Here is a 13,090-nt window from a genome sequence, read left to right as displayed (position 1 = left end):
AGGTTTTTGTTTGGAAGTCATGCATGCTCAACTCCAGGGACTAGCAAGCTACTTTAAACACACTAATGGATAAGTATGTTCATCGAAGCACTGTTTATAATAGCCAGGACATGGAAGCAACCTAGATGTCCATCAGCAGATGAATGGGTAAGAAAGCTGTGGTACATGTACACAATGGAGTATTACTCAGACATTAAAAAGAATACATTTGAATCAGTTCTAATGAGGTGGATGAAACTGGAGCCGATTATACAGAGTGAAGTAAGCCAGAAAAAAAACACCAATACAGTATACTAATGATATATATGGAATTTAGGAAGATGGTAACAATAACCCTGTATGTGAGACAGCAAAAGAGACACAGATGCATAGAACTGTCTTTTGGACTCTGTGGGAGAGGGAGAGGGTGGGATGATTTGGGAGAATGGCATTGAAACATGTATACTATCATATAAGGAACGAATCGCCAGTCTAGGTTCGATGCAGGGTGCAGGATGCTTGGGGCTGGTGCGCTGGGATGACCTGGAGGGATGGTGTGTGTGTGGGGGGAAGGTGGGATTGGGAACACGTGTACACCCGTGGCAGATTCATGTTGATGTGTGGCAAAACCAATACAATATTGTAAAGTAAAAAAAAAATAATAAAAAATAAAGCTCAACATTCAGAAAATTGAAAAATAAATAAATAAATAAACACACTAATGGATAAGTAACTTATTCTAACCTCATGTTTCAACAGCACTTAACAGAATTCTCCGTTCATGTCAATTTGAAACCTCAAAGTTTCGGTGGGTTCACACCTCAGCATAACATCTCTTATCTCTATGAAAGACTGAATTTGACATTCCACTCGCATGATGGAAAACTACTGCTGATTTAAGCCTGAATTAAAAGATTATTAGCAAACTTTACTCTTCTATTAATGACTAACAAAGTATTTTGAGTGCTTATTGCCTACTCAATATCATCCATATTGCTATAGAAAAAAAAAAATAGATGGCTTCTTCTCTCAAATAGTTTACAGTTAAAAGGGAAAAATTACATGTAATATAATGAGAGAATAAGTAAGGGTCAAGAGAAGTTGCTTTGATCTGTTACAACAACAATAATAACACTCACCTATTAAAGACTCTTCTCTTCAAACACAAACAGCCCTGGATGAAAATGCCTTCTAACCCTAAAATGCTAAAGAACTGTACGATTCTTGCTTCTCAGACAAGGAAATTAAGGCTCAGATATTTAAAGATCTTGTCAAGTGCAATAAGGTCAGAGAATGTGGAGAATAAGGGTGGGAAGAGTTGGAGACAGCTTCATGAAGGATCTGAAAGTAAGGAGCACTCTGGAGGGTAGTGGAGGAGGTGGAATGGAGGCAGCCAGGTGGGAGGGATGTGCAGAGGAGAACAGACTGTGGGGGGCGCTCAGGATGCGAGGGGTGTGCACGTAGGACCCGTGCCCAGAGGACTGCTCTGCAGGATGCCCTGTGTAGGAGAAGAGACTCCCAGTTCTAGAGTCTGAACCAGGAACAGCAAGGACTTTGACAGTTCAGATTTGGGCAAGGAGAGTCACTGATGGCTCTTGTGGAGACAGTGAGGTGATAAAAAGGTATTTTACGTATAAGTTTAGTGAGTGGGTAGGGGGCCCTGGAATTTGGAGAAGTTGGGACCACAAAGAAAGGTCAGAAACTACTACAGAAGTTTCAGAATAAAATAATGAGATCTGGATGTAGGCAGTGGAAGCTGAGAGAAAAGAACAATCTATCAACATATTAAGTGAAGGAAGTCAGACAAAGACAAACATCACATGATATCACTCACATGTGGAATTAAAAAAATGATACACATGAACTTACTGACAAACAGAAGTAGACTCCCAGACAGAAACCAAACTTATGTTACCAAACGGGAAGGAGGGAGCGGGAAGAGATAAAGTAGAAAGTAGGGATGAACATACACACACTACTGTATATAAAATAGATAAGAACTATACTTAATATCTTGCAATAACCTATGATGGAAAAGAATCTTAACAAGAATATATACCTATATTAATATTTATTCAGTTGTATATATACATGTATATATGCATTGTTAACTTCAGGTGTACTGCAGAATTTTATATATATCATATATAACTATATGATATATATAAACTTATACATATATATTTATATATGATATATATAAAACTCTGTAGTACACCTGAAACTAGCATTGCAAATTAACTAGACTTCAATTTAACATATAGTTTGAAAAAACCCTCAAGGCAGAAAGATAAAACAGACAGTAATATCACTGTTCATATTAACAAGGCTTCTAGAATAGTAATGATCTACTACTAAGTACTCCAGAAGTACTCTGACACATATTAATAGAAGTCTATTTACTGAAATCTTGGTTATTGAGGTAATATTCAATTACATTGTTCCTATGGAAAAGAATGACTATTACTTGACCACCGACCTCATGTGGTAATTTCTTAGCACTGTGCTGAAGAGCAAAGGCAGCCTCTATCTGGGGCTGAATTTTAATCTGAATTATGAAAAATGTTTCAGAATGCCATATGAATAAGTCTTTCCTATAGATAACCTAATACCCAAACAACACCTCATTCCCAACCTGATGACAAAATCTGAACGAAGAACTGTTCAGAGCCATGTAGGATTATCGTACGTAGAAAACTAATTATATGACATAAAAGTTAAAACAAGCCTCTGTATCTTTATTGTCTTCACCTTTTTAAATCAGTGTTTCAGCAGATGCAGCACAGACACACGTTATTCAACATGGTAAGCAATTTTCTTCCATTTTCGTTGTAAAGATCTCAGTTAGAAAGAAACACAAGCTTCATTTCTGAAAGACTGCATGTTTGACATAAACACATCACTTCAAAGTACTCACGATCTTCATCCGTCTGTACTACGAGCTCCTGGCTCTCCTTCCGCCCCTCCGGATTCATGAGGATGAGCTTCACGCTGACGTTGGTGTAGGGCGAGAGGTTGGTGATGGTGTGTTGGGGGTGTGAGTTTTCTGTGTCCCAGCTCACTTCCTCTCGCACCTGTTCCTGCCCTCCAACTTTGTAACAGTAGTGGACTGTGAGGTTGTAGCTATGGCAACGGGTCACGTTATACCCAAAGGGCTCCCAGCGGATGGTGATCTGTCGAGATTTGACTTCCACGACTTCCAGCTTCCTTGGCCCACGCATGGGATCTAATGAGGAAAAGAAGGAAAAAGAAAACATAAGAGAAAAGGATAATAAAAGTTCTGGTGAAGCTTAGGTGCCACAGATAATTATATTGGTCTCCAATATCTTGTTTTCTCTTCTTCCATATGAATAAACTCTCTAACACTTAGCTGGGCATAACGCCACCCAGAATAAAGACTACAGTTTCCATCCTCTTAAGCAGTGAAGTCTGATCCTTGAACCCAAGTTTTGGTGGATGGCATACAAGGTGAGATGTCGGGAATGGCTTCCGGGGGGTCTCCTTGAGAGGAAGGGGCTCCCCATCTTTGTTCCTCCTTCTGTCCTGTTAGCTCGACTTAGGACAGCTTGCACTCATGCAGCCATGATGGACGATGATGCACTTAAACATGCAGGATTCAAAGCAATGACAACACAGAAATGGGTTTCCTGGTAATCACTGGGCTACCGTACGAGCCCTGAATGGTCTACTCCCCAAATTTTCATTAGAGGGAAATACAGTGCTTTTGTTTAAGGCTCTTTCCTCTGGGGTTCTGATACACAAAACTAATCTTCATGCTAACTGACGCATATACTTTTTATCTTTTTAAATTAATTCATAATTATGGAATTAGAAAACATAAAAGTAAAAGCTTGCAAATTCAGCATGAAATACAATGATTAAAGAGTATAAACTTCTGAGCAGAACTCCAGCCTTTTCAGATTTTGATTTACAGAGAATTCTACACAGTCACTACTGAAGTAATTCTTTCCTACCCCTGATCAGGTCTCAGTGTTGTTCCTCAGCCCAAGCTCCAGGGACAGAGTTTGGAGCTTAGAAATCTAAATGATTTGCAGGAACATGAGCATTCTGATTGGCTTAAGAGAAAGAATATATATAGAGAAAGCTTTTTCATGCATATTTATTTTTTAATGAAGTACAGTTGATTTACAATGTTGTAATCTCTGCCGTATAGAAACGTGATTTAGTTATACATATATATTTTATTTTGATATTCTCTTCCATTATGGTTTCTCACAGGATATTGAATACAGTACCCCGTGCATACAGTAGCACCTTGTTATTTATGAGAAAGCTTAAACTTATTTACGGAAATATGATGAAAATACAATAATAACTAATTATAAAACATATACTGAGCCCTATGATGTACCTTGCATCTTTCTAAGAAGTTTACCTTTTATGGGTTTGGGGAGCACCTAATCTAAAATATTTACTTTAGTATATCCATACGTTCAATTGATCCATATATTTTGATTTTTGTTTTCCTGAAGGTGGTTACCATTTATGATCTATAAGGAGATCTCTAATTGGAAAGGGGAAATACCCATGAAAACTGGAGAAATAACAGCCACCATGTCCTGTGTGTACACTTCCTATGTATGGGTTGTTTTGTGTATATAATCTCCACTCCTTAACAATCCAGTTTTTCCCAAGATAGAAATGAAAACACTGTGACCATGATGGGGTCAACAAGTTGCCCAAGGTCAAGGACTGACCGTGGCTCTGCATTTGTATGTTTGACAATGAAACATATGCTGTTGCCACTCTACTGTAGAGTGTCCACCAAAATAGAGAATCAGATTTCTTAAAAAACCACACGTTAAGACCCGTAAAACTCCACCAGAAACAAGATCAAGGGATGTAAACCAGAATAAAGTCCTGTGAATGTAACCTTGGGACAAAAGTGCTGGGAAGAACCCTTCCCCCTACTCCCTCTGGTTCCATGGAAGCTGGGTCCCAGGCCACATTCCCCAGCCTTGGTTTTCCAGACAACCACATGTATACTTTTTAGCCACCAGAAGAAACCTGTCTGGATTATCACTGATGTTCATATCTTGCTTTTCACTGTGTGTAAATTCCTTGTTTTCTCCATTATTTAGGGCCTAGAGAGAACTTAGGGAACCCCCTTTTCTTGTGGTTTTCAACAAATGAAACAATTCCTGTGAAATAATGTTCTGGGTTTGCATTTGTGAGACAGGGTTTATCTGCCAGTTATCTATCTGTTCAAACCCTAACACAAGGTTAATCATGACCATTCACACTACTCTGTCCTGTAATAACTCTAGGAACCAAGGACAAGTGAGGAAAAATCTCCCTGGAGAATCCTGAGTGGAAGATGCTCATGGAACATTCCATTTTACTGAATCAGTTTTTTCATATTTAAATTACTAGTGTTTGGGAAAATATCACAAATAAGTTACCTAGTGATAACATTGAAAGTGTTTTCCAGTCTAGTGAATTTTGACCATCTAAAGGCAATGTCTAATTTTATATAATGCTTCATTAGTTGAATGCTTACAAAAACTTTTAATACATTCCAGATCCCTTATATAAACAGATTAATGTGCATCTACACTCCTTTCCCTATTAATCACAAGTCTCCACAAGGACTGTTCTAAAGCACTTTTCCAAGGTTTTCATCAATTTTACTTACTAAATGACTAAATGCTTCAGATATTAATTTCAACAAGCAGTGCAGTAATAACTTAATTTCACTAGAAAAACTATTTTCTGCAGAAGTAAGCCTGCATCATTCTAATACTCCTTAGCCAAGAACAAACACTTGTGAATTAAGCCCCAGGATAAAACAATGAAGGCTCTGTCTACTGGTCAAGCTGTCTTGAAGTACATGCTCTCTTCCCGTCTGTTATTACCTCTCAGAATCCCATCATGGTAAAGTGATGACTTCCTGTAAACTCACCAAGTCAAATAGCTAAGCCTAGCACAAACAACCACCCCTACGACCAAGTCCCCAGAATCCCGATTGTCACGAATGGTATTAAGAGACCAGAGATGGAGGCTGTGTGAGTCCTGAGTCTTAAATGGAAGCAGGGTTGTCCAGACTGGTTTGCATCTTGTTCCTGATCAGTGCAAACAAAACCATCTTGCAGAAGCTTTTCCAAACAGAATATTTCTTTTCCTAAATATTTTAATTTTGTACTTCCCTGGTGGAGCAGTGGATAAGAATCCACCTGCCAATTCAGGCGACATGGGTTCAATCCCTGGTCCAGGAAGATTCCACGTGCCTCAGAGCAACTAAGTCCGTGCACCAAAACTACTGAGCCGGTGCACCACAAATACTGAAGCCTGTGTGCTCTAGGTCCAGCAAACCACACCTGATCAGCATCTGTGCCTCAACTACTGAGCCCGCGTGCTGGAACTACTGAAGCCTACGTGCCTAGAGCCCGTGCACTACAACGAGAGAAACCACTGCAATGAGAAGCTCCCACACCACAACCAGAGAGTAGCCCCTGCTCTCCCAAACCAGAGAAAGCCCGCACACAGCAATGAAGACCCAGCACAGCCAAACCTAAACAAATAAATCTGCTCCCTGAATAGGAGAAGCTGTCCTGGAGGTGACAAAAAGACACTCTTCTATAACAACGAATGCCACTGGAGGTGGTCGTAGGAGCCTTGGGTACCAATCTGAGTCCAGTTACTCACTCGCTATGAAATTCAGGGAGTGTCTTCAATTTGCTGAACCACATTCTGTGTGCATGCTCAGTGACTAAGTGGTGTCCAACTGTTTGAGACCCTATGGACTGTAGTCTGCCAGGCTCCTCTGTCCATGCAATTTCCTAGGCAAGAATACTGGAGTGGGTTTCCATTCCCTTCTCCAGGGGATTTTCCCGACCCAGGGATCGAACCCGGGTCTCCTGCATTGCAGGCAGATTCTTTACTCAGAGGGTAAAGCGTCTGCCTGCACTGTGAGAGACCTAGGTTCAGTCCCTATGTTGGGAAGATCCCCTGGAGAAGGAAATGGCAACCCACTCCAGTATTCTTGCCTGGAAAATTCCATGGACAGAGGAGCCTGGTAGGATATAGTCCATGGGGTTGCAAAGAGTCGGACACATCTGAGCGACTTCACTTCACTTTCTTTACAATCTGAGCCACCAGGGAAGACAGACGACAGGGTAGTAGGGAATATACGTCTATCTTTTCTCATGATCCTAAAGATGTTTTGGAGGACGTGTGTGGATTCCAAGGCCAGTAACTTCTCTTCATAATCCCTTGGCCCTCAGTGGAATGGGTACCGGAAGGCATCGTTGGCACCAGTCACGAGGCCAGGGGGCCCAGTCTGGGCCCATGGGCTCACAGTAAGTGACCAGAGCGGTATCCCTGAGGGGTGTGGTGGCTGTCATGCCTGAAGCTTCAGCAGGGAGTTCTCACTGGTTTCCCTGCCAGCACCACTGGCAGCATCTTCCCCTCTGTTCTCTTTCTGCCACTTCAAGTCAGGTTTCAAGCAGACACCTGACACTTGCAGCCCTGACCTGAGGGACCAGTGAGCTGGTTCTGGCCTCCAGCACTCTGGCAATCCTATTTAACCAGGGACCCCGCCTTCTCATATGGCCAGTCCTGTTCTTCCACGGATAAGGGCAGAAACTGAGTGATAGGATCAATTTCCATTGCAGGTTCAATTCACAGCTCGTTTCTCTGGAACCCTGCCCTTTACCTTTCATTACAACTACACTGCTTTTTCAGAAACTCAATTTCAGAACCTGTGAGATACATCTGGGTGTAATTTTAGAATCCTGTCATTGATAATCAAAAACACAGATTACAAACCGAGGCTCCTGCTAACAGGTTTCTCTTTTCTGCCTCTTCACGGACTTTCCAGAGGTCTATTGCAATAAAAGGAATGACACCCAGAATGGCAGGGTGGGTCCTTTCTGGCATCTTCAGCTACTAAACTTCTGCCTCGCCAGTCACACAAAAGAAGGTGACAAAACAATGAAGTAACAGCTTTATTTACTTTCGTATACAGTTAAATCAGAGCAAAGGCTGGTTTAACTGATGCTATGTTGGCCTTCCCACTTACTTAATATTCCTAAGCAGCAAAGACACAGACAGTAAAGAATCTGCCTGCACTTCAAAAGACCCAGGTTTGATCCCTGCCTTGGGAAGATCCCTGGAGTAGGAAATGGCAATCTACTCCAATATTCTTGCTTGGAAAATTCCATGGACAGAGGAACCTGGCAGGCTACAGTCCATGGGATCACAAAAAGTTGGAAACGACTGAATGACTAACACACAAGCAACAAAGATTCCAGGCACAGGAGCACTGTTTGTAAGCGACAGAGGTATAGTTTTTGAATTAGCTGCTATTTTCCATAGTTTCGGCTTCCCTGGTGGCTCAGACGGTAAAGAATCTGCCTATAATGCAGGAGACCCGGGTTCAATCTCTTGGTCAGGAAGAGACCCTGGAGAAGGAACTAGAAACCCACTCCAGTATTCTTGCCCAGGAAATCCCATGGACAGAGGAGTCTGGCAGGCTACAGTCCATGGGGTCACAAAGAGTTAGGTAAGACTTAGCAATTAAACAACAACAACAAAACAAAAACAAAAATAGTACTAAATCAATAGCTGAGAAAACAGTCTTATTGAATAACGAAGGAAAGGGCAGCCATGCCAGGCCTCCCATAGAAGCAAATTCCTCCCATATTTCTTGGTTTAGGATGGATGCGTTCTTTACCATATCTTTTCTGTATTACAGGTGCTGGTTTGTACTCAGCCTAAATCCTAAAGGTAAGTAACCTTGCTGGGAACTGGACTCTCCATGTATCAATCCTATTGATCAATCTAATTTGATTACAGATGAAAGCAGGAATTTCTATTCATGATTTACAGGAAATGTAAAGACGATCTTACATAAGAAATGATGAGGACGCTGACCAAGGTGTGAATGCAGACCCTCTCAGGCAAGAGGGTGGGGCTGCACCCACACCCTGAACGTGAGCGATGGCTGACAGTCTGGAGGGGCAGCTACCTGTGCCTCAGGTGACCCTAAGTGACCCTAAGAGAGTATGCTGTGCACAGGCTCTGTTTAGTTTTTGGTTTGTACATTACAAAACCTACAGTAAAAGAACACAAATTTGGCCTTTGGTTAGTCATTTTTGGTGTCTCGATTCAGGATAGTGTCACCGAAACTTTTAGAATATTTTCTTTTAAAGAATTTTAAGATTTAATATTCTTAATAGTTGAATGGGAGCTGGAAAAAAGATGGAATAAACGATTCACAATTGACAATCTTCCACAATAAAGAAGTGTTGGCATTGATAACAGACTCACTGACAGTAATGTTTCTCATAATTTATTCTGCCTGAATTGATTAACTTTTCAGAATAAGGCTAGGAGTCCAACAGTGGTTGAAAGATGTTCTTCTTTCAAATACAAAGTGTTCTTTCCTGGTGTTAATTTAAGGTTTTTAAAATTTCAAGTAATAAGTTTTTTTAAAAAAAACACATTGAAACGTACAACATAAAACAGTCGCCTGTGTACCTACTAATATCAAATATTAACATTGGTGTTTTGCCTCAGAGCACTTTTGATTAAAGAAATAAAATACTGCTGATATAAATCCTTTCCAGGGTCCTGTAGGCTAACTCAAGGTTATTATACATCACTCTCAGACATGGTTTTGTACTTTTATTACAAGTGTCCAGGATGCCTAAAATTTTACACAAATGCTACCATTCTCTGCAGATTGATGGGTTCCACATCAGCCAAGTTGAAACTCATAGATCTGGCTTAGACCTACAGATGGATCCTATAGATCATTTTAACTGATCTATATCAAATGTATACATGTATCATATATGCAGATCAAATTCCATTAAGGAAGTTAACGGCAGTTTACTTACGCATTCCCTACCGGGGAGCAGAAAGGTTGAGCCCACATGTTGCCTATTACAAGGGGTGAAGAGTCAGCACTGGTAACACCTGGCAGCTCATTTAGAAATACAGATGCTCGGGCCCCACCTCCAATGGCCAGAAGCCGAATCTTCCTTTGCACATTAAAGTCTGAGAAACTCTGACTTAGAGGAGTGTCTTTTATTTTATTTTAATTTTTTAATATAAATTTATTTATTTTAATTGGAGGTTAATTACTTTACAATATTGTATTGGTTTTGCCATAAATCAACATGAATACGCCACAGGTATACACATGTTCCCCATCCTGAAACCCCCTCCCACCTCCCTCCCTATGCCATCCCTCTGGGTCATCCCAGTACACCAGCCCTGAGCATCCTATATCATGCATTGAACCTGGACTGGCGATTTGTTTCACATATGATATTATACATATTTCAATGCCATTCTCCCAAATCATCCCACCCTCGTCCTCTCCCACAGAGTCCAAAAGACTGTTCTATATGTCTGTGTCCCTTTTGCTGTCTCGCATACAGGGTTATCGTTACCATCTTTCTAAATTCCATATATATGCGTTAGTATACTGTATTGGTGTTTTTCTTTCTGGATTACTTCACTCTGTATAATCAGCTCCAGTTTCATCCACCTCATTAGAACTGATTCAAATGTATTCTTTTTAATGACTGAGTAATATTCCATTGTGTATATGTACCACAGCTTTCTTATCCATTCATCTGCTAATGGACATCTAGGTTGCTTCCATGTGCTGGCTATTATAAACAGTGCTGCGATGAACATTGGGGTACACATGTCTCTTTCAATTCTGGTTTCCTTGGTGTATATGCCCAGCAGTGGGATTGTTGGGTTGTATGGCATTTCTATTTCCAGTTTTTTATGGAATCTCCACACTGTTCTCCATAGTGGCTGCACTAGTTTGCCTTCCCACCAACAGTGTAAGAGGGTTCCCTTTTCTCCACACCCTCTCCAGCATTTATTGCTTGTAGACTTTTGGATAGTAGCCATTCTGACTGGCGTGAAATGGTACCTCACTGTGGTTTTGATTTGCATTTCTCTGATAATGAGTGATGTTGAGCATCTTTTCATGTGTTTGTTAGCCATCTGTATGTCTTCTTTGGAGAAATGTCTGTTTAGTTATTTGGCCCATTTTTTGATTGGGTCGTTTATTTTTCTGGAATTGAGCTACAGGAGCTGCTTGTATATTTTTGAGATTAGTTGCTTGTCAGTTGCTTCATTTGCTATTATTTTCTCCCATTCTGAAGGCTGTCTTTTCACCTTGCTTATAGTTTCCTTTGTTGTGCAGAAGCTTTTAATTTTAATTAGGTCCCATTTGTTTATTTTTGCTTTTATTTCCAATATTCTGGGAGGTGGGTCACAGAGGATCCTGCTGTGATTTATGTCGGAGAGGGTTTTGCCTATGTTCTCCTCTAGGAGTTTTATAGTTTCTGGTCTTACGTTTAGATCTTTAATCCATTTTGAGTTTATTTTTGTGTATGCTGTTAGAAAGTGTTCTAGTTTCATTCTTTTACAAGTGGTTGACCAGTTTTCCCAGCACCACTTGTTAAAGAGATTGTCTTTTCTCCATTGTATATTCTTGCCTCCTTTGTAAAAGATAAGGTGTCCATAGGTGCATGGGTTTATCTCTGGGCTTTCTATTTTGTTCCACTGATCTATATTTCTGTCTTTGTGCCAGTACCATACTGTCTTGATGACTGTGGCTTTGTAGTAGAGCCTGAAGTCAGGCAGGTTGATTCCTCCAGTTCCATTCTTTTCCAAGATTGCTTTGGCTATTTGAGGTTTTTTGTATTTCCATACAAATTGTGAATTTATTTGTTCTAGCTTTGTGAAAAATACCGTTGGTAGCTTGATAGAGATTGCATTGAATCTACAGATTGCTCATTTTCACTATATTGATTCTTTCGATCCATGAACATGATATATTTCTCATTAGTGTCCTCTTTGATTTCTTTCACCAAGTTGTTATTGTTTTCTATATATAGGTCTTTTGTTTCTTTAGGTAGATATATTCCTAAGTATTTTATTCTTTTCGTTGCAATGGTGAATGGAATTGTTTCCTTAATTTCTCTATTTTCTCATTATTAGTGTATAGGAATGCAAGGGATTTCTGTGTGTTGATTTTATATCCTGCAGCCTTACTATATTCATTGATTATCTCTAGTAATTTTCTGGTGGAGTCTTTAGGGTTTTCTATGTAGAGGATCATGCCATCTGCAAACAGTGAGAGTTTTACTTCTTCCTTTCTAATTTGGATTCCTTTTATTTCTTTCTATTCTCTGACTGCTGTGGCCAAAACTTTCAAAACTATGTTGAATAGCAGTGGTGAAAGTGGGCACCCTTGTATTGCTCCTGACTTTAGGGGAAATGCTTTCAATTTTTCATCATTGAGGATGTTTGCTGTGGGTTTGTCATATATAGCTTTTATTATATTGAGGTATGTTCCTTCTATTCCTGCTTTCTGGAGAGTTTTTATCATAAATGGATGTTGAATTTTGTCAAAGGCTTTATCTGCATCTATTGAGATAATCATATGGCTTTTATTTTTCAATTTGTTAATGTGGTGTATTACATTGATTGATTTGTGGATATTGAATCCTTGCATCCCTGGGATAAAGCCCACTTAGTCATGATGTATGATCTTTTTAATGTATTGTTGGATTCTGATTGCTTGAATTTTGTTAAGGATTTTTGCATCTATGTTCATCAGTGATATTGGCCTGCATAATGATCAAACGATCAATCTGAGAAGATATAACAATTATAAACATATATGCACCCAACATAGGAGCACCGCAATATGTAAGACAAATGCTAACAAGTATGAAAGGGGAAATTAACAATAACACAATAATAGTGGGAGACTTTAATACACCACTCACACCTATAGATAGATCAACTAAACAGAAAATTAACAAGGAAACACAAACTTTAAATGATACAATAGACCAGTTAGACCTAATTGATATCTATAGGACATTTCACCCCAAAACAATGAATTTCACCTTTTTCTCAAGTGCACATGGAACCTTCTCCAGGATAGATCACATCCTGCACATAAATCTAGCCTTGGTAAATTCAAAAAAACTGAAATCATTCCAAGCATATTTTCTGACCACAACGCAGTAAGATTAGATCTCAATTATAGGAGAAAAATTGTTAAAAATTCCAACATATAGAGGCTGAATAACATGCTGCTGAATAA

The 13,090-nt window shown here is 39.7% G+C and overlaps 1 protein-coding gene across 3 annotated transcripts in view; it reads right to left on the bottom strand.

Moving 5' to 3' along the window:
- The window catches only part of PTPRM (protein tyrosine phosphatase receptor type M), a 655,853-nt gene that overhangs the window by 276,645 nt on the left and 366,118 nt on the right, over positions 1-13,090 (bottom strand). For all 3 annotated transcript variants that reach the window (XM_068993577.1, XM_068993579.1, XM_068993578.1), the window contains exon 8: positions 2,897-3,205. In XM_068993577.1, coding sequence (XP_068849678.1) covers positions 2,897-3,205 — 309 coding nt within the window. The remainder of the gene's footprint in view (positions 1-2,896; positions 3,206-13,090) is intronic.

This window comes from Capricornis sumatraensis, chromosome 21 (genome assembly GCF_032405125.1).
Source record: "Capricornis sumatraensis isolate serow.1 chromosome 21, serow.2, whole genome shotgun sequence".
Taxonomy (NCBI): Eukaryota; Metazoa; Chordata; class Mammalia; order Artiodactyla; family Bovidae; genus Capricornis; species Capricornis sumatraensis.
The sequence above is the reverse complement of the archived record's forward strand: the minus strand, read 5'-3'. Positions and strand labels throughout refer to the sequence as shown.